General features: G+C 31.4%; 2 protein-coding genes across 2 annotated transcripts; both read left to right on the top strand.

The window, feature by feature from the left end:
- Window positions 1-8107: 8107 nt before the first annotated feature.
- LOC137826501 (mitochondrial uncoupling protein 1-like) lies at window positions 8108-11852 on the top strand. The gene is made up of 9 exons (XM_068632480.1): window positions 8108-8391; window positions 9449-9667; window positions 9771-9849; window positions 10015-10148; window positions 10250-10348; window positions 10441-10545; window positions 10884-10958; window positions 11138-11224; window positions 11539-11852. Exons 1-9 carry the CDS (start codon window positions 8308-8310, stop codon window positions 11572-11574), a joined length of 918 nt encoding a protein of 305 aa, XP_068488581.1. The 5' UTR covers window positions 8108-8307; the 3' UTR covers window positions 11575-11852.
- Window positions 11853-16841: 4989 nt separating this feature from the next.
- Window positions 16842-22005, top strand: LOC137823805 (E3 ubiquitin-protein ligase HAKAI homolog). Its single transcript, XM_068629082.1, has 4 exons — window positions 16842-17088; window positions 17560-17907; window positions 19178-19236; window positions 20730-22005. The coding sequence occupies exons 2-4, from the start codon at window positions 17653-17655 to the stop codon at window positions 21724-21726; spliced, it is 1311 nt and encodes a 436-aa protein (XP_068485183.1). The 5' UTR covers window positions 16842-17088; window positions 17560-17652; the 3' UTR covers window positions 21727-22005.
- The last annotated feature ends 1307 nt before the right edge of the window (window positions 22006-23312 follow it).

Raw genomic sequence — 23312 nt, 5'->3', positions numbered from 1 at the left:
AAGAAGCCAACAAATTGTGAAAAATATAGCCTCACCGTGGAATGAAGATGGATCGAAGCTGAATTTTAAATATATCGACTTTAGAGATGAAAAGCCATCCAAACTAGAGAGGATTTTGGCTCCATTCAAGTTATTAAAACTCAAGTCAAGGACTTCAAGATTTTTCAAGCCTGTAGAAGATATTATAAAATGGAAATGTTGATTAAGCATTAACTATAGATAGCATATTCATTTTGTAAAAGTAATCAGTAGAAGATAATACAATAACCTTTATTATTGTCTGAAGAACCAACTATCAAACTGTTTGACAGGTTGAGGCTCTTCAAATCTTTGAAAACAAAGAATTCCGAGTAGTTTAAATGCCAATTAATATATTTTTGCATCCCAGGATAACAGTTCCAGCAAGAAAGGTCGAGTTTGGCGACTCTCCCAGTGGTGGCGTTGCACTCAACTCCTTTCCATTCGCAACAATCGGTTCCGCCCCATTCCCAAGAGAAAGGGAACCGGAAACGGGAATTTAGACTCAGAAGACCTTCTCTCTCGTCCTTCCGACACCCTTCACACCACATCACTTGCAATATAACAAAAAAGGATAAAAACATGCCTATGCTCTTCATCTTTATCTTCATACATTGTAGTAATGAAATTTCCCATTTAAATAGGAATGCATGAATCAACCAACTTGTTTGAGTCCACGTATCAGTCTAACTTGGTGGCTGTCGCTTACACTTGCTGCTTTTTTAAACAATTCAAAATGCTTTATTGCAGTGTGGTCCATATGATACATCCACACTTTTTACTTTAGCTCTTCCAGTTCCTCACCAAACATGCTAGCTTTCTATCATAATTATACTATATTTAGTATGTGGTATAAAATAGTTGATTTAGCTAATGCTAGATAGATACATAAATTTGATTTTTAAAAGTCAAATTTAGTAAATTAACATTATGACTAGACTTCACTCATTTTATCTTCTATATTTACTGATTATAACAAATTCTTAATTGATGTTAAATATTGATTGTTACCTCCTCATTCCATTGTAAAAAAATGTTTACCAATATGACACGCAGAGGAAGTTTCCTTCCCTTACTAAAGTTCATCATTATTCCATTGTTAACGCCTCACAGAGATCTTGCAAAATATATGTTTTCATTTTGTTGTTATTTTGCCACAAAATTAAGTTTTAGTGCTTTCCTATTTTTGTCTTGCTCCTTAATTATAATCTAGAATGACTTCATTAATTTGTTGCCACTTCCTCACAATATTTCATTGACTTCATCTAGTGTGAATTTTGACATTTATGATGATAATAGTTCTTTAACAATTGTTATTGAAAAAATGGGGGCGATACTTTTAAATTACTTACAAGCTCAAGAGACAATTTGACTATTTTTTTTTATATGATTTTACAACACTATCGTTTTCCCACTTTTATGACTAGTATAGGTAAAATATCAGGATATACAATGATTATAAAAATAATTATCACTTATTTTTTTTATATATAAAAACTATCATATTAAGTATCATTATGCAATTTGACGTTTGAGCTAGGCTGACATCTAAGTACCAACAATCATTTGTTATCACATGAAAAAAGTATTACTAAAAAAAAGAAAAAAGAAAGGAAATATAAAAGTATGGGGAGACTAGACCAAAACTCATATGTTAACAAAAACGATACATAGGTAAACTATATTTATTCATAAAGAATTCTAAGAACAGACAAGATAGAAGTATATTTTACCAATGAAATGATTCTCTATGAATAAATCCTAAATTAGTTAACTTATCAGCACACGCATTCCTTTCCCGAAAAATATGAGAAACCCTAAACCTGATTTTTTCACAGTAATTAAGACAAGATTTTCATCGATTATGAAGCATTCACGGAACATTAGTCCTAACAGTAAATGCAACACAAACCAAAGAAGAATCACATTCAAGACAAACATTAGCAAGCCCCATCTTTTGAGCTTCCTCCATAGCAAGTATAACTCCATAAAACTCAGCAACCATAACAGTCTGAACTTCAAGAAAACGCAGAGAAAACACCAATAAATTCCCTCATACTCTCACGGAAAATACCTTCACAAGTAGCAAGACCAGGATACCCCTAGCAGTCTCATTAGTGTTAATTTTAACCCAACTTAGTGAAGAAAACTCTCATCTAACAAGAAGAGGACGAAGAACTTTACCACTACGAGTATTAATACCAAAAAACTTAATCACGTTGAAATCTAACATATCATTCTTCATTGAAGCTTGAGACAAATTTTTCACTAGACAAGTTAAATCTTTAATTACCGAAATAGTCCTAGAAACCTCAATCTTATTCTGAAATTTAGCATAATTCCTCATACGCCATATCATCCAAATAGAAAAAGTTATCACAACAAGCTTAATCAATTTAACCAAAAGACTATCATCACTCTTAATAAAAGAAAGAAGATCATCCTTATTAGAGAAATAAGAAGTAAGAAAAATCTGCCGAACCCAACTCCAAATATGCAAAGCATTAGAACATTCAAAAAAATAAATGTTGAATAGATTCTTCATGTTTTTACAAAGCGTATACATAGAACATATATGCAAACCTTTATTCTGAATATGTTGATAGGTAGGAAGTTGCCCATGAAAAACTTTCCAGAGTACTAGAGTTTTAGAAAACATAATAGATGAATATCAAATAAATATACTCAAATCACAGAACTTATCCCTCTTACTTTTAGTAACAGACATTATTAAATAAGTGTTGTTGAAAAAATATGGTAATTTGTTTGAAATTAAATTCAAGTTTTTAAAATGGGCTTTTCAGGATAATTCCATCACAGTCATCCTTGTTTTCTCACTTTTAATGATAATTAATTATTATCATAAAAGCTGATAAAAAAATTATTGTCATAAAAGCTGATAAAAAATAATATTGTCATAAAAACTTTCTATCATGCTTATTTGTATAATTGTTTAATATCTAGCTATATAACTGAAGAATTGTCTTCCTCATTTGAACGTTGATGTCTAAGCACTCATGTTATTTGCTCTGCGATCTTGTCGCTAAGATAAAATAAAATACATCATAAAAAATTAATATTAACTTGGATGATTGGTGACAGAGGAGTGTCTAGAACTTGTCTAATGGAGCATCCTATGGTGATATTAGAATTAGAATTATATTTTTTTTATAGTTAATTTATTATTATGAGTACATTCAAAATAATTATTACACAATGTTAGAAATTATTTTTTTATATTTAATTGATGTTTCAACTTTCATTCCCTTCTTCTAAAAATTGTATTGTATGTATTTTCGGAAGTTAATATTTAAAACATTATGCTTTTAAACATTAGTATCATATATTTTGCATTTAAGTAAACATCAGTTTCGCCTCTCAAATTTAATACAAAGATTTGTGCACTATATCTCTAATTTTGAATTATTGTTATGGTAAAGTGACATTTCATAATGCGCTGGAGATTGCATATTTATTTCAACTTGGTGGTTTTGGTCTTTATCATACAAGTAATATTAATGAACCAATTACATTGGAATGTGCAATGGAATGGAGTAACAATATTTGACAAGTACACTTATTTCATTCAATTTCTCTTAAGTTTTCGTTAAAATATAGTTTATGGAATGGAAAATCAATTACTCCAACATTCTTACCCAAATCAGGAGAGAGTTTACATAGGAAACTCGAAATTCGTCTACAAATATTATTAATCAACGGTAGACATATCTCTTCCCTGTAGAAAACATTTCATAAAAAAAATTAACACCAAAAGAAAATTGAAAAATATTTTTAATGATAAACAAATAAGTCATAAATAACTTAGAATGTAATTTTTTTAATAAAGGAATATAAAATAAAATCTATATGAGGAGTGAGAAGAAAATTTCTTCGACAAAAAAAATCAAACAAATTCCAGAAACTAAAAATATTTAAAATTGAACGGTATTTGATTATTATAAATAAATGAAGACGAGTTGACTTCAGGTCACCCGGAAGACCATAACTTTGGCAGCCACCAAAAGAACCGATAACTTCTTCTTTTAGTGCACTATTCGATGATTGTGTTTTATATATTTTCTTAATTCGAAAGTATCTTTTAGTAGCGTTTATATAACTTTTATATGTTTATTAAAATTTAAAAATCATAATTGTTGATAAACGAATGCGCGTTTGACTTTGGCATATGCCGTAACAAATGGTTCAGACTTTAAGTCACTCATCGAAATCGCTGTTAGAATTTCATTCTATTGTATATATAGCTTACTTTTTTAACTAATTAGGTCACCCGTAAAGTATACGTATTGGTAATTTATATTAAATAAGTAGATAACAATTTTTATTTAGAACATAAATATGTTAATATATTTCAATTAATAAAATTACAAAGAAGTTATTAATAAAGTAGTTAGGGGTTGATACAATTGGGTGATATTCTTCTTTCCACTTCAATTTTACATGTTCGGTCTTTGATCCTTGTTACGGGGAGATGTAACTGCAAAAGGTTTTTTTATTAAGTTCAAGTAAGTACTTTATATATAGGTGCAGTAAATATTATAATAATGATGCATATTTATCTTTGATTGTTTTGCATATTATAAAGTCTTACATGCATTTTTACTATTAGGTCAAAATTAGGATATGTACTACGATTAACATTTATATTATTCTTACCTTAATATATTTTTCTTGTATATGACCATTCGGCTCCTAACGATACACTTACTCTTCAGACTCGAGAGATATTTTCTGAAGACTAGTCATTGTATGATAGCTTCGTAGGGGTAGATGGGACATGCCCGTACGACCGCCACATGAATCAAGGTGAGATGGACATGTCCTAGGAGCTCCAGAATCATCATTTGGGAGAATACTTTTAAAACTTTATTGGGATTTTCATTTTGGTTCTGGAAAATTACTCTTCATTTGTTGAGGCTAAGGTTTCTATAAATAGGGGTCCCCTTATTCACTCATTTATATCTTGTTTTTTCTACTCTTGTTTCTCCTCCGAATACCAGGTTGAGACGAGGTGTCAACCATTCCCCTTCAAGGTTAGTGATGTCTTCTTCTGATTCTTTGGGTGGGTCCTCTTCATCTTTCTCTTCTAAGGGGTCTTTGGATGTAATAGGTGGGTATAGTGGGTCTAGGTTTGTTTCTATCGAGCGAACATTCCTGGTGGGCTGACCGGTTTGGCTAATGAGGATGTGGGAAACCTTCTTTCGTGTCGGGTGAGGTACGATTGGGCAAACCGTAGGGTGACTGACTATTTTACTCAGTATAGATGGGTTTGTATGGTAAATTCCTTTATGTTGAGCATGTCCATGATTAAGTCGAACGCCGACACAAGTATCAAATATGTCGATTATTGTAGTGCCATAGAAAATTTGTCACGGTCGAGGAGAGTCGGATTTTGATTTTTTTTGTAAGTGATCTAGGTTTGATTGCTTAGTGAAATTCCTCAGTGGTTTCTGAGAAGACTGGATGTAGCTCTGGGTTTAGAGTGAACCAGTATAAACATTTGTGTGCATTCTCTCTATCCTTTACTCTTTAAATTCAGTTTTGATTTTGTAAACTGGTATAAACAACCGATTGTTTCTGCGAAACAACCGATTGTTTTTCTGGTGCTGTTGTTTTTGCTTATTGTTTTGGCAAACTAGATTCCTTATCAATTGTTTCTTGAGATAATTTCATTCTTGACTTAAAAGTTTTCGAAATCCCTCTTTAAACCATTCACCCCCCCTCCCCTCTAGTTTAAAGTCATCCATTCTTACAACTCAAAAAGGTAACATTCATTTGAAGGTCAAATTCAATGAGTATAAGAATTCATGTTTTCTTTTTGTTTATTTATTTTATTACTATTACTATATTTACATTAAAAAAAATCATTATTGCATGCTATGTCCTACATGGTGGCTGATAAAACACACTAGTCACATGTTCTTGCATAAGGGAATGAAAAGGAGATCCAATAATTAAAAAATAATTATGGTATATATTCAATTTGCATATATAGAACATGTGGTGAAGCTTATGACACTTTGGATATTGGGACATTCTTAATGTTTGTATTATATACTTTGTGGATAAATCTTTAAAATGAGTTTGTGTTTCATTTATCAGAAATCCCCTCTTTTAAACCACAATGGACATCAGAGGAAAATCTTGGGTTTAAAATAAATTATTCCTTTTTAGATTAGATATATTATGAGATTCATATTTCCTTAAAGTTACCGAAATAAGATTTTACCCTACCTTTTTTCTTTTCTTAAGTTTACTTTTAAATTTTACCACAATAATTACTTCTTTACTTTTAAATACATCATTAAATTTTACATTAAATAATTCATTACAAATTTACATCTATAAAAAAGTTTATAATATTTTATATAACATTTGCAAAAGTTAAATACATTTTTTTTTCTTTACTCAAGGATACAATCTTTTTTTTTTCTTTCACTTTCTCTTAGTGTGTGCCATGTATCGGGCTGATCCACGTAATATTTGTTTTTTCCATTTATCATAAGTTTGACCGATGATTTCGCGTTCTTTTCTAAACCAACACAAATTTTATGGAGTTAATCTTTCCTTTTTTTGTAATATAAGCTGACATTTCGTATGTCATTCACCATGTCAAAGAGTTTATTTTCGTATCAGATACCCACAATATATGATATCCTGCCTCATAGGTAATCACCAACCATTGAATGTGAGGTTCACATATGAACATCACCTATTATAGTCTTCATTTGCACCTCTTGTAGAATCAAACTTTTTTTCAAAAGATATCCATACACTTAGGTGAGACCATTTTAAACATCTAAAATTAAAAAAAAAAACATAGAATATCAATTAAGTGTATGTACTGCTCCAGTATTCATTTACTATTACACTTTTTATTTGTTTTGGCGAAATTCTCAAGCAACAAGAGACTCCACCCAAAATTAGATTTGTTTGTTTTGCTGAAACAAATGGTATCTTTTTTGTGTGGTTGGAGCATTTGGGTTCATGAAAAATGCCATAAAATGTCCCACTTTTTCAGAGCAATGATCTAATTCTAGCAGTATCTGATGCTTTAAATGTGGAATTTGTACGTTAAACGGAACCGTTTGTGTATCAGAAAAGTATGGATAATCGCATATGATACTAACTTAAACGTGTGGAATTAAGGTAGTTTAACGTCATGTTTAAAATTATTTTTATTTTTATTTTCATCCTTTTATTAATATTTAATACCTATACTGATAATTAATTTCTATCAAAGAATTTAACTCGTCCTATTTAATTAAATATATTCTTTTAATTAATTTTTTCCAATAAACCATACTTTTGAATCCGAGATTTCAAGCCAACATCCAAATTTAATATTATTGTATTCAAAGATGTCTCATACATGTTTATCATTTAAAGCTTGATAAAGTTTTGACAAATCAAATCCAAATTATTAATGATACTTAATGTCCTCCAAGTAAGTCATTTTAAACTTAATTACATCAATAAAAGTAATAATTAATTCAATTAATTTTGTTAAAATTCAAAATAATATTACCAATGTATTAAATATACTCATTAATAACAACTTTTGAACTTTTATTTTAGTTGTTTATTTATAGAAAACACACATTCAAAATACTGTTGAGTTTTATGATTCTCAGTGATGATATTATATTTAACTGATATGAAATTCTCTTAGTTGAATTTCTAACACTTGGCTCCATTTGAAACTTGAAAGTTTGGCATGCTTTTGTTGAAACTGAATGAGAAGGGATGAATAATGTGTTTGTTGAGGAGGTGAGTTTGGAGGGACACATGGAATTGCATAAGCAAATACAGGGAATATTACAGTTCATTCAATGCATGACTGTATCCTTATCCATCTCTCTACCTAAAATAAGGAAAATAAATCTTCAAAGGATACATCTTCTCATACAAAAGATGAGCATGCTTAAAACATTGGCTCATAGGTCAAACTAAAATAAAAATACAATGTAACACATGTTTCAAGTAATTGCTAACAAAATTATTCAAATTACTGAACACAATAATACGTGTAATTGCATTCTAAAATTAGTTTTTGTCTTTAGATTTTAACACAGATTCAGTTATGTAACAGAGTTATATAAGAACTCCTCTGCCTAGTACTGAGTTTCACTGTCATGATGTCGTTGGCTGAACACCATTGTTTTCTCTAAAGCCTCTGTTTTTCTTCTCTTTCTTCCCCTTTTGTTTCCTATAACTTTTTGAACTCTCTCTCTTCATTTGTTGTGAACATTTTTTGGCCTCGTCGAAGCAATGGTGGGAGGTGGCAGTTCCAAATCCGACATCTCCTTTGCTGGCACTTTCGCCAGCAGTGCTTTCGCTGCATGTTTCGCCGAGGTACATCTATGAAACTAACATCTCTCTTTTCAATAACTCTCATCTGGGTATTCACTTTATCAAACTTTCTCTTCTGGGTAACCGCTCTTTGTTGTGATCATGTGTTAAAATCCCGTATTTTTTGGGTATTGGATTTAGACTCCATAGTTTCTTGCTGCGTACAGTGACAGATCCTATCCTGCGATGGACCTTTTCTTAAAAGTCTTTGGTGATTGTGCTATGTTGTGACAAATCATGCATCTGATGAGCATCTGAGAGCTTTTTTTCGTTTAACTAGTCCATAGTTGATTTAGATCACCCTTTTGAATTGAATATGGGAGGTGGAACTGTGTTTAGTGGTCAAATATGGTTTGCTTGTATAAGTGCCTAGCCAATTGCTAGTTGCTAGTGTTGTGTATTGAACAATGGTTATAGAGAAAAGTTTTTTTTTTCTTACTTATATGATGAAAAGCCTTCACTTTTGGCATTTGTCTGTTTGGTTTTCATGGTTCAATATGGATGATGATTATTCCTGAGGTTTTATAAAACCTTCCGCGTCTGTTATTTTGGCCACAATACGAAGGGTTTTGAATTCCCTCTACAACTGTAATTAAGGCTACATTGGCTGCAATCATGACAAAACTATGACTTACAACCGCAATTTCGAAACCTTGATTATTCTATGGTTTCTAGATCTTGGAATTAGAAGAGCGGGATCAATTGATTTACTCTAAAATCATAATAACTGTTTGGTTGGGAAGATTCTGAAAGCATTGCTTGAGGTATTTGCAGACAAACCTGTTATATCTTTGGCTGCAATGAAAGTATTGCATAAGAAAAAAAATATATATATTTCATTAGATATCTCAAATAAAGCAGTTAAAGATTTATACTAAAATTTTCCTTAGCTGTGAATTTTGGTCCTGTTACTCTATATGTGAAGATTGGTAACTGGTTCTTGTTATATATTTACTAAGCTGTCTTGTGTTTTAAGTTCACGTGTCATATTGCTTTACAAATACTTAGTCCTTGTATTGTATATAACTATTTGTTTGAAATTATTGTTCCAATAATACAGGTGTGTACTATTCCTTTGGACACTGCAAAAGTTAGGCTTCAGCTTCAGAAACAGGCTGTAGTTGGTGATGTGGTGACCTTACCTAAATATAGGGGTATGCTTGGAACAGTTGGAACCATTGCCAGGGAAGAAGGTCTTTCGGCACTTTGGAAGGGGATTGTGCCAGGGTTACAACGTCAATGTTTGAATGGAGGTTTAAGAATTGCATTATATGAGCCTGTGAGTTTGGAACCTTGTATTAGAGAATGTTCATTTATTTAGGTTCATTTCTACAGTTTGCTTATGTGATCTGATGAACTTGATGTCATGGGGTTTATAACAGGTTAAGAATTTCTATGTTGGACCTGACCATGTTGGAGATGTACCACTGTTTAAGAAAATTCTCGCTGGATTTACAACTGGTAAAGCCCATTCCTGGACATTGTACTGCAGTGATGATTTTTTTCCATATGCTAATATGTGAATTTTTTTTTTCCAAATATGTGGAGTGTAAATTCTGTCTTAGAATTATTAATACGTTATGCAAAACTATAATGTTGAACCACGCGAACTTGTGTTATCAACAGGTGCTATGGCAATTGCAGTGGCCAATCCAACAGATCTTGTGAAAGTTAGACTTCAATCTGAAGGAAAATTGCCCCCTGGTGTGCCCAGGCGCTACACTGGATCATTAAATGCTTATTCCACAATAGTGAGACAGGTATTTGCATATAACTTGATATGGTTTGTGAAAATGGGACGGTGTATTCAATCCTTTTTCAGGTAATAATTAGTTTTGTTCAATCTGCTTCCTACACTCAGGAAGGAGTTGGAGCTCTTTGGACTGGGATTGGTCCCAACATAACAAGAAATGGTATCATTAATGCTGCTGAATTAGCCAGCTATGATGAAGTGAAGCAGGTAATGCAAAAGACACTGCACTGCCTTTTGGAGTAAAACTTTGTAATTTCTTCATCTTATTTTTGTATAACCTTCTTCTTTTTATGTTGCAGAATATTTTGAAAATTCCAGGATTCACCGACAACGTTTTAACTCATCTTCTTGCTGGTCTAGGGGCAGGGTTTTTTGCAGTTTGTGTTGGCTCCCCTGTTGATGTGGTAATTTCTTGGTGTTTACTTGTGAATATGCATAGTTGATTTGGCATGTTATATTATGTCATTTTATACATAGTGTGCTAATATCCTAATATTTGCCATAAGTTTCAGACTTTCTTCTTTATTCAACTATGATAAACTGATAAATCCAGTGATAATTAGAAAATGATTGAATTTGTTAATACATCTAATTCTTAACAGAAAGAAGTATTTGTTGCTGACAGCTGATCTTTAGATCAAATAGGGTAGATTTGATAACATTTTTTTCTATTACTTCTTCATTCGGTACTCTTATCATTCCCCTAATTCATTGTGCTATCTTCTTTCTGTTGTATGTACAGGTTAAGTCAAGAATGATGGGAGATTCTAGTTACAAAAGCACCCTTGATTGTTTCATCAAGACATTAAAAAATGACGTATGATTGTTCACTGGTCCAAGAAAATTCTTTCAATTTTAATAATATTGAATGTGTCTATTTTGGTGTTCACATAGTTTGTTTCTGCCTGTTCTGATAAACTTCATTAGAAAAGGAACTACATTGTAAATGAGTATCATTTGCCACACTAAATTGGTTATGGAATGTAATGTTTGCAGGGACCTTTTGCTTTTTATAAGGGGTTCATACCAAATTTTGGACGGCTAGGATCTTGGAATGTGATCATGTTTTTAACTCTAGAGCAGGTACAAGCTGAATGCTTTGTAATAGCTTCACATTTATCCTATCCTTTTTATCACCTCCTACCTCTTGGAGTTCAAGTTTATTTTCATACATTACTTATCTGTTGAGGTAGAGATCAGAAAACCCAAAATTTGCAGAAGATTTTTTTGTTGACTCATGCACCATGACAAGTGTAATTGTTGATTGACTCATGCACCATGACAAGTGTAATTGTTGATTGACTCCATTCCTATTGATACTCTCACAAAACTCACTGCTTTAACCTATTAAATTGGGCTGTTTTCATTCTCATTTGTTCTTGTGTTTCTTATGACAGGCTAAAAAGTACGTCAAAAGATTAGAATCAGCTTGAACTCAAACAGCTAGCAGTAGAATTTTTCTGGAGACTGCCCTCAAATGCAATGGACATTTTCAAGGAAATAAAACTTCTCTTCATGTTTGTTAATTGGAATGTTCCAAAATATTCTTTTGTTGGGGGGGAAGGAAGTAATAATAAATGACCATGGTTATGCCATGTCTCTGTAATTCTCTTGAAAATTGTTATTAGTTGGGCTTAGCCATGCACTGTAGTGTGTTTCTACAATTATCAAGTCGAAATAGGAGCTTAACAAAGGTTTTTTCAGTGCAAAATCTCTCTCTAAATCCATTTTTTCCTTCAGCACACAACATAGCAATCAACAATTTTGTTCTCAGAAGAGGAGAAATTTTATTCAGGGCCCATGAAGATGAGTTCAAATCATGTTAGTTGAACTCAACTTTGGTGGGGTTCTTAGCCTTAAATTGTACCACATTAAAGTCACTAGTTTAAATACAATGAGACGTGAACTCATTCTAGATTAATACATAAATAAGTAATATATTAAAAATTAATTCATAAACATATTAAATTAAAAATTGAATAAGCATAAACTTAAATAGAGAATTAAAATGAAAGAGAAGTAAATAAAAATCTAGAGATTCTACACAAAAATTTGATTCTTATGAGATATGAATAAGATTTGTACTCCCTTCAAAATAGAATCTATAACTTTAGCTAGATTGGGTTTTATATGTTTATATAATTTGTCAAATACACTTTGAATACGCCTTTCTATAATCAAGAAAATTATTTATATATAGGCAATACAAATCATATACTGTAATGTTTGTTTTCTTTATTAATTTTTATTTCTTTTAGTTGAGTAACAATCTTTTTTATTATTTTTTTAATTTTCTAAAAATTCATTTAATAAAAAATAATTTATCAACAAAATCTGAACTGAATAAAAAACTATAATCATTTATTAAAATATATACAAATCATATAATCAATAAAAAAATAGAAAAAGATCACAACTTCTAGAGAAATAGAAAAATAAAAGTGCAATTATGCATTCAACCATAATTTCTATTAAAAAAATATCAAAGTTGTCACCAAGAACAACTTCAAAGACTGTAAAAAATCAAAATTCTGCATCTAAACATAAACTACCTTCATAAATATATCTTAAAATATATCCATTTTGCTAATAATCTAAAATATATTATACAATATTGGTAAATTTCCCAATAAAAAATAGACCCGGGAAGAAAATTTGGATTTTTTTTTCTCAGTAAAATTTGTACAAAACATAAATTCAAAAAATGTTTTAAAAAGTTACCCATTTAGTACAGAGAATTTTTATTTTTTTCTAAAAGGAATCGGGAATTTTTTTTTTTTTGGTATTTTCGCTTTTTATTTTAAACGCAAATAGAAAAAGAAGCTAAAAAATATGTTTGACTGAAGGTTAGAAAACATTTTTTTTAAATATTTTAATAAAAAACAAAATTTGAAATTTAAAAAAATGCTGTGTTTCATTTTTTTTTTTTACCCATTTTGTTTGTGGGTTTATATCATGAGCAAGTGTTAATACTCTTCATCACTCTAACTAAGTTCCCACTTAAACAATCACTCTCCTCCAAACTCGTTAATGATTTTTTACACTGACTTCAATTCTGCAGTTATAACGTTTGAACCACATTAGATTCTTCTATACATTATATATAAACTCTTACTCAAAGGTTGTCAAAGGTTGGTTTGTTTCATGTCACATTTTCACTAAGGAGATACTTGCTCGATACAATCATTAGAATTATACTCGATCTCGAGACAATATGTGTGACACGAAGAAGGAGTTGCGATACAAACGAAATTCAAAATTAAACATTTTCAAAATCTTAATAAATTGAAATAAAATTTCTTGGAGTAATAATTTATACAAAAAAATTTGTTGTTGTGAGGGATAATACTAGTTATTCCCACACATCAAAATAAATTAAGTATAGTATGTGCCTATTTCAGGTAGTCACTCTAACAAACTTCAATTTATCTCGTTTTCTTATTACACAGTGCTCTTTAATTAGCATCTTTGAGCCCGGGTAGGAGATTACCTTTCCCAAGGATCTTTAGACCTTGATCTGCATATAACTAAGTCTACGATGTCACATTATCATTGTTTCTTCTTGACTTGTTGATGCAACTATTGTATATGCTTCATGCAAAATATCTCTCAAAAGCACGTACAAATTTGTCATGGTCTTCTTTACTTAATCAGTGTCATATTCCCTCTCGCCACCTTTAATATTTCCCTTTCAATATAGATCTTACACTTGAGGTCGTCTAATTGCTTAATAAACATTAGATTTTTTCTTCATTTCTTCACATGTTGTTCATATTGTAATGTGCATATAGTATCATCAAACGTTTTTTTTTTAATAGTATTGACTCCAATAATCTCTACAACATGATCATTTCTCATGAACATGGATCCACTGTGATAGCTTTATAAGTGTAAAATAAATCTTGGTATGTAATCATGTGTCAAGTTACCACCTATCATTTAATTATTTTCCACTATTAGAGTTAATTACTGCTTCAATCAATAAAATATATTTGTTTGTCAACACAACCTTATGAGGTTGATGCTTCAAAGTTCTTTCCTTCATTCTCCGTATGCCAACAATTTTGGATACTTCTTACTTAGAGACTTTGGTCTATCATGAATTTGACTCCCACTAGAGTCACACTATTTTTTTCTACCTCTCATCATTGTCAAAGCCTCTGCATACCAACATTTGTAACTTACTTTTTCTCCTAGATTCTTCTTCGAGAATAGCTTTGGCAACATTTGTTGGAATGATTTCCTTTAAAAGACGGGTGAATACAGTCTAGACTCTTCTTGCAAAGAACTAGATTAGACAGTTTAACGCACAAGCAAAACAAACAACACAACAACTTTTATATTGGTTCATCCAATCTCATAGACTACATCCAGTTCTCCCTTAAGCGGACTACTTAAGAGGCTTTACCAAACAATTAATTAATTGCAGTGAGTACACAACTCACTCTCGGTTATCACAAATACAAAAACCACTCCTGGTTATCACAACTACACTTACTACTCTTGCTTAGATTGTCTTAAAGTCCCCTTGAGATTAAGCCCTTGCAGAAAGAAATAAGAAACACTTTCAAAGAAAGTAATTTAAGTTCACTAAATATACTTCACAAAGTGAAGAATTAAAAATAAATAACACTTATCACATAAACCCTATAAGGTATGAGAATTGTAGATTGTTGATCTTTAATTTCTTCATCTTCAACTTGAGTCCTTTATATAGACTTGTAAGATGATGGTTGCAACACTTCTTTGGTTAATACATGATCTTTGTTTGATCTTCATATGATTTTTATTGAGAATCTTCAACTACACTTAAACTGGAAGCATGATATAGAAAGTTATGGAATGTTACTTTAAACGCACTTTTGCCTCTATTCTATTACAAAAAAAAATTCAAACAAGACATGCATATATGACAATTAACCACAGTTAATCATAAACACTCAAGTACTTTGTCTCCTAAAATATGTAGTTATTTGACTCCTAAAATATGTAGTTATTTGATCGTTTGTCAAAATAAAACATTTCCAAACTTAGAAATATAAACGTTGAATATGTGTGTTTAAAACACTTGATTTATATCTAAAAAGTATTTGATTGTTACGACTTGATTATTATTTAAATTTAAATTATGAGCATATATTGTCCAACATGAGACTTGATGATGTCATTGATTGGTTTATAAATCCTTCAATTGTCATAAAACACATGTTAGAATGTTCATATAACATATTCACATTTAAACAAGTCACATAGAGTGTTTGTTATCATAAAAACTCATAGATGATATGTTGGTATTAGATTGTCTAGAGAGGTTTAGAGGATTAGACCATCTTGGGCCTCAACAACATCCTCAAAGTATATGTGTCCATCAATATTGTTATTTGTTATATTAATGCTAAGTTGATCATACAAATAAGATAAACTTTGAAGTAGAACAAGGCTTCAATCTCCTTATTTGTGAATATTGTGGCAAAATGTGTTTCCTTCATAACATGCGAGGTTTAATTAAGATTTTACTTATCTAAGATTAAGTTTTCCTTTTTTATAAATTTTGACACGGTTAAATCTAGGTTAAGATCTTTATATGTATTTTAGATATTATATTTTCTTACGACTTGTATTTAGTTATTTTAGGTTATACGTTATTATTTTTTATAAGTACAAGTGTATTTTTTTTTCAAAACTTATTACACTAATTTATATATGTATATGTAGTGGCTAATAAAGAGCCTATTTTGGTACTTCATTTTACTCATTTTAACGGGAATATTTTGTTGATAAAGTTGATAAATACCAAGATGCTTAAAGATTTATCACCGGAAGATGTTTTGATAACGAAGAACTAAATTATATTATGTGTTATAATTTTAGTGTTTCAATGTATGCATTTAGAGAAATATTTCATCTAAGACTCAGTAGCATAAATCATCACATCTTAAATAAAATCTTTAAGCATTTTAAAAAATATTTTAAAAGGTTTTGTGAACATTAATTTATTATCTTAAGAACAATTTATTAACATTAGTAATAACAAGAATGGTGTCAACAACAATACCAATTAATGGTAAGAACTAAAATAATAATAATTATGTTTTATAACATCATTTAACGTGTTAACACGATAATGACCAATAATAATTATGAAAAATATAATTTAAATGATAATTGTTAAAAAAAATATTAAAATTTTGTAATGAGAATAAAAAATATAATAAAAAAATGATAATAATAACAATAAAGATAATGATAAAGTAATAACTAGAAAAAAAATTGAATGATGATACAGATGAATTCAATTTTTGACATCCGCTTCAGTTTACACTTACACTAAAATATTAATATTTGTAATAAAAAAAATTTTAAAAATTAAAATATGTCTTTAATGAAATATTAGATAAAATGTAAAATGTTAAAATATTTTTTAAAATTAAAAAATTAAAAATATTAAAATATTAATATTTAATGAAGTGTAAAGTGGAGCAATGTCAAACCATCCTTTTTCAAAATAAAATTAGATGTCACTTTGCAAAAGTTGGTTAATTTTTTTTAAATTGATGACACATCATTATTTTATTAAAAAAGTATTTAGCATGTTAGTGAAATATACAAAATTTTAAAATTGACGTTGGTTTTATAAAGAAAACATAATAAAATAAGTAAATAATCGAGTATAAAATGATACTTTGAATTCTGAAGACTTAAATAGAACTCTACAAGTACTCTTGATTAAATTTTCTTAATTTTTTCCATAAAGTTTCTTTAAATGCACAAATTTGGGGTGTAAATTACACATTTGCTCCAATAAAATACTTTAATATATTTTCTGAATCGCAGTGTCACGTTCGTTCGTAGAACAAACGTCAGTGTGTTGAATTTGGAGGGCCTCTGCGTCGCGAACGAGAACGACGCAAATCCCAGACAAGAAGCTCTAGCTTCGTCAACTGCGAGTTTGTTTCTTCAATCGATGTTTCTTAGTTCCAATTCTCAAATTTCTTCCTCAATTAAACTCCTTACATTCAAAATCCCTTGTTATTTTTTTAGAAGGGTTTAATAGTATCCCAATGTTTTCTTCCCTGAATTTGAACCTGTTTGAGCACAAATGCCTCTGATTCTGCTAACGCCAGATTCGATGCTCCACTAATTCACTGCATTCTTGTTTATCGTAGTTTAATTAATTTCAAATAATTTGCATGCCTCTGGGTTCCTTTAGATCTTCTATATACATTGAATCGATTAATGTGATAAACGTCAAATTAAATATTCAGTTTACTTAGCACATGTGGAATGCTAATAATCTTTCTCTTCCTCTTTTATTTTTATTTTCTTTTTTTGCATTAGTTGTTGTCTCTTGATATATGTGTCTCTTATTTGATATTCACCATTTTTTAGGGTTTAATCTGATTTTTTTTATGTTAAAGGAGGAGGAGGCGCATTTTGCGAAAACCCTATACCCGATTCTGAGCTGTGGTTGGGAGGATTTTGTGAGTTGGGGGAAGAATTTTTATTGAAACATGCTTCAGATTCGGCTTAGTAGGGCTCCTGCATCAGAGGGGTCAGCAGGGGTGAAACAGTCACTTCTTGAAAATGTTACAGTTGCCTGCCCTGACCATCTGGTTCTTGCTGATCTTCCTGTTGCAAAGGGCATCGGTGCAGCCACGGCTACTTCTCTTGTGAAGACTTTGGGCCGTAGGTCCCGCCGCCAGCTTGGCGAGCGAGTCCATTTCTGTGTTCGCTGCGATTTCCCTGTCGCTATTTATGGACGCCTGGTAATTATTTATGCATGGTAGCATGCTTTTAAATTGAGATTTCTGCTAGTTACAATGCTTTGAATCATAACAGGACCTAAGTTGTTTGATTCCAGTTTAGCTTTTGTTTGGGATTTGTTTAAAAAATGTATTGAATATTATTTGGTGTAGTTCCAGCCTGTATCCTCTGCAAAAATATAATGCAAGAAAGAGAAAATTAATTTATTGAATAGATTATGCTATCTGAAATGCTGAATGTTTGTTAAGTGGAAACTCAATTCTTTTTCATGTACATTCGATTGATTGACCAGAGCTTTCATGGGAATATAAGTTTTATGTTCCTGTATGCCTCTGACTTGGAGTTAGCTTCTTATTTTAGTGCTATATAGAGTTATTATCCTCTTAGTACATTCCTATCACGGGCTTATGGTTTTATTCTTTTAGCATTTCTTCATGACACTATCGTTATTACATTAATTGTGTTGCTTTATTATATTAAATTTGCTTTTGAAATAAAAAAAGTATACATTTAATAATAATTGCATCCAAATACATTTGTTTTTCTATGTAGTATGTTTTCATTCAGAGTTCTAGATGTAAAGCATGTCAGAAGCAGACCTGTTTATGGACATGGTTGTCATTGTTTAAAATTTAGATAGTGTTTTTGCTATTCTCACCGATGTGTGCTACAACAATAACAATAGTCATAGTTAAAATCCAAATTCACAAGGATATATTATTCGCCATAGAACCTTTTTAATGATTTCTTACAATGTCCTTGTTTCCCTCTCCCCGTTTTCATAGGGCTAAAAGTCAAATGATCTCCTATCCCCACCAATTACTCCAGAGTCTTATTTGCACATGTTTAAAATACCTTAACTGAATATCTGTTAGTTTTTCCAATAAAGGTGCTATATTGATATCTTCTCTCGTGCACAATCATTCCAGATTTTGTTCCCGTTTTGTGTGGTTGTTGGCTATACATTCATCTTAACATTCTCATTTTTGCAACTCTACTTTTTCCTCATCCCTTCAAAGACCATCCATCATTCACTATCATAGTTGGTTGTGTAGTAGTAAGGTAAAACTTCCCTTTGAACTTGCTTGGTAGGTACTTTGCAATCCCAAATAACCTCTATTATCCATTTATGTCGTATATGTAAAATTTAAACTTAGAAACATGTGGTATGACATCTCTAATTTTTACCTCAGTCATTTATGCACTGAAACTGTGCTACAACTAGTTAAATATTTTGATGTTGGCTTACTGTAAATTAACGTGCTTATGCAGAGCCCTTGTGAACATGCCTTTTGTCTGGATTGTTCTAGAAGTGATTCAATGTGCTACCTGTAAGAATATTTCTATCTTACTGATCTTCATACAGTAAATCAATGAACATTGGTGTCTTTTGGATCATAATGTTTCTTTAATATTTGCTGTATGTTTTACCCTTTTGAACTCATTTGTCCGGGTCCATATATAGGACTTCGCTTTGAATCATAATATTTGCTCAGTACATACTTTAGATGGTTCCATCCCCCACTTTTGTCCTTTTACCGGTGTTTTTCACATATTAACTAAGTTGAAGTTAAACTTGTATGCCTAGTTAGTTGAAGTTAAACTTGTATGCCTTTTCAATTTTCAAGTAAGAGGTTCATTGTAAAGTTATAATTCTGAAGGACTGTATTCAACATTTTCTTTTTACATGATTTTCAATGAATTTGATATTACTTTGGGAATATGATTTTAGTATTCATTCATAAATATTTGTAGGGTGGGTGGCATTATTTTGATTGGTACATTTATAAGAGGTCAGTTGCTCACAAATCAACCGCTTTCAGCTTCAATAGGTGTGAATGATGTGTATGCAAGCAATGTCTAGGAATATACTGGAAATACTTAAATATGCATGGAAAATGTGTCTTTATTTATTTATTCATTTACTGTTTTCCATGTTTTTTGAGAACCTGAGGTATGTCCATTGCTAAATAACTTAAGCTTTTGGAATATTTAGTAAATGACATGGTGTCACCTACTCTGACCAATTGGTTTAGAGTATGATTCCTTTTGGTCCCTTCATTTTAATAGAAAGTTGAGTTTTAACACAAGTGAAGGCGGGTTTGTGCGTTTACACTTCAAGTTCCAAGGGCTTTTGTGTGAGGCAGGGCCTGTCTGGGGATGCTGGTGGGGGCGATCACCCTGGGCCCATGGTTGAAAGGGCCCAGAAAAAGTTACATAACTTTAATATGAGAAAAAAGGTTTATTTTATTTTATAATGATGCTTTAACTCCATCTTTTTGAATAAATTGATTAAAACCCTCTTAACATGTAATATTTTGTATTTACGAGTAGAGAAAATATTTTATATGCCATAAAATATATAATTATGAACTATGTATTTGTATTTTAAAATATTTATACATTAGGGCCTTTACGTAGAGCTTTGAAGTGTAATAAAACTCTGAATCGAACATAAATTTCATAACTAGTCTAAAGGTTCAAAGTTTTAAGGGTATTTGGAGTTTTGCTGAGCAGGCAAAGGTTCTAATTACAGTAGTTACAAAAAATACATTAGGGGGGTCCTTATTTATTATTTCGCCTTAGGTTCATAAAATGTCAGAATCGACCTTTTAGTGTAGGGGGCATGTTGGATATAAAACCATATAAGTGCTTTTACCCAATGGCTGAAGCCTTCTTGGCAGTCTCTTCATAACAGACCTTACTATTAACACAAGGGAATTTGTTTTTCAATTGATAGCTTCCATGTATAAAAGTTCTCTACCTTTTTGTTTAATATCATATGGCTATCTAAAAAATGTTTTTCGACATTCTTGGGAAGCAGGTGTGATGAAAGAATCCAGAAGATTCAAACAATCAAAATGATGGAAGGAATCCTCATTTGTGCTGCTCCTCATTGTCTCAAATCTTTCTTAAAGAAAGCTGATTTTGAATCTCATATCCAAGACAGCCATGCCAACCTTCTGCGACCCAATGCTGATAAAGAAGATGGAAATGAGTCAGAGGCACAGAGTGTTAGGCAATCTACAGCTTCAGATTCCACTGCTAGAGGTCCCCAAAGACCAGTTTTTTCTCCTGGTTCAAATTCCCAGCAACATGATCTGGAAGAAAAATCTCGTAGACAGACACCTAGAGAGCAACCTTCTAGGCAAACCATGCAGCCAAAGCCACCATATTACGGTCAACACCCTTCAGATACCATGTCTGGCTCTGTTGGAGGCGGACAACAGGGCTTTCATCAACAAAGTTTTGACATGCAACAACCCCCACAAGAACCTTCCCAGTTTTCTGACAGGCAACAAGCAGTGGGTCCAGAGACCCCATTTCCTGAGTATCCAACGATGCACCCTGCTCAACCTTCCAATGTTCCCTCCCTGGTTACTTCAAACCCAATGCTGAACCCTCCTTTGCCATTTGGTTATCCCCCTTACCCAAACGAACGAGCTCAACCATTTTATACTGCTCCGTATGATATGCCTAGGCAGGACTCGGGTGCTGATATAGGTGGGGACCAGAGTTCATTGTTGGGTTTCCCACAAGGTGCCCCAAATGGCCCAAACTTTCCAGGAAATTATCCCCAGCCCTGGAATTCAGGAATTGGTGGTGTGCCTTTTGAACAAGCACAGGGTGGTATGGTTGTGGATCCAAGGGAGGGCAAAGGTATATTGGCACCGCAGCCCATGCCCCTCCCACCACCACCTCCGCCTCCACCCAACATGTCTCATTTGAAACAGAACTACTATTCTGGAGAGCTTGGACATGATGGTCAGGGTTATGGGTGGCAGCATGATAACCGTGATAGCTTTGGTAGCCATGGCTAGTGAGGCTTTCTATCGTTACTATATTGGATATATTTGTTTTACTTTTGAGGATGTTTCTTTTTACGCATATTTGTCTCATTATGCATCATTCGAATCGCTAAACAGCGATTAAACCGTTTACTTTTGGGCATATTTTGTATTTGTATATTTTAACTGAATTGAGCTTTTCCATTATCATTTACCAAAGGCAACGAAAAGTTTTATGCCCTGTTGGGTACTAGAATGACGTTATAAAAGTCGAATCATAATGAAATGGCCCTCCGGTCAGTATTCGGTATATGGAGTTAATGTGTGCGATGAAATTAGTTTGATCCAGATGATATAATTATTCCTCACGAGTTTCAGGGACACCTGCTTGTTTGCAGGCAGTGATGGTGGTGGATGTGTTTATGATTTTTTGCTGTTGGCTGAGTCTGGTGGGTCGAGTTTTCTGCCCTCCAAAAATACCTTTTGCAGAATGTAAGGCTGTTTTTTCCTTCCACTTCCGTAGTTTCTCTTGGCATTCAATAGATCATTTTGTTCTTAAAAATAAATTTTTGAATTTTATAATTTAAAATTGTATTTTTATTTTATTTACAACTTTCTGATTGTAAAATCTGGAAAGTATTTCTGGATTAAAATTAGTTTTTAAATTTTATAATTTGAAATATTTTTTTAGAAATGTACATTCTGAATTATATAATTTAGAATGTATTATAGGATTTGAAAATATTTTTCAGATTTTATAATTTGGAAATATTTTACTTTTTGGATTTTATAATTTGAAATATTTTTTTTAAAAGAATTTATTTTAGATTATATAATCTGAAAGATATTCTTTATTTAAAAATATCTTTTAGCTTTTTTAATCTAAATTTTTTCAAAATCATTTCAAAATGAAAAACATCATAGAATAAATGGTATTTTTAATTAATAGTATTTTTAGCATTTTAAGAATTTACGTGCGCTGAAAACATTAATATCCAGTCATGTCTAAGTTGGATTACGAAATACTTCCAAAATTGGTCTTTGCTGATCTGTCTCTCATCCAGTCCTTCAAATATGAAGACATTTCATTGTGAATGGGTTGGTTGTGGTCCTGACCATGCTTTTGAGCTAGCTGAATTTTTTTCATAGAAAAAGAATATAAGATAAATTAAATTATAGTTTTTAAATTAAATTTAATTTGTGTACATGTCAATTGAAAGAACTTATAATTAATTCATTTACCTTTTTTCTTCTCAAGCTTAGAACTTATGACTAGTACTTTATTTTAACTGTAGTTAATAACAGTGGAAACATCAAAAGACAAAACGATAGAGAATTTTTATATTAATCCGTCTTTAACACACTCTTGGATCTAGGTGATTACTATTTATTTATATTGAAAAACGAATGTATTTTCTGTTTGGATTATGTTATTAATGCAAAATGGTGGCATGAAAATGTAAAGAAAACTGCTTTTGGCATTCTCGATGATATCAGGTGATTTGCAAAGAAATACTAAAGATATATCCATCTTTTTATCATGTTACCCTTTTTTTATTGAAAATTTACGTGCTATGCAACAGTAGTGAAGATTCTCCCATGTAGCAGAGATTTATGAA

Source organism: Phaseolus vulgaris, chromosome 8 (genome assembly GCF_000499845.2).
Source record: "Phaseolus vulgaris cultivar G19833 chromosome 8, P. vulgaris v2.0, whole genome shotgun sequence".
In the NCBI taxonomy this organism is placed as follows: domain Eukaryota; kingdom Viridiplantae; phylum Streptophyta; class Magnoliopsida; order Fabales; family Fabaceae; genus Phaseolus; species Phaseolus vulgaris.
Note: the sequence above shows the minus strand (reverse complement) of the source record. Positions and strands in the feature narration are given on the sequence as shown.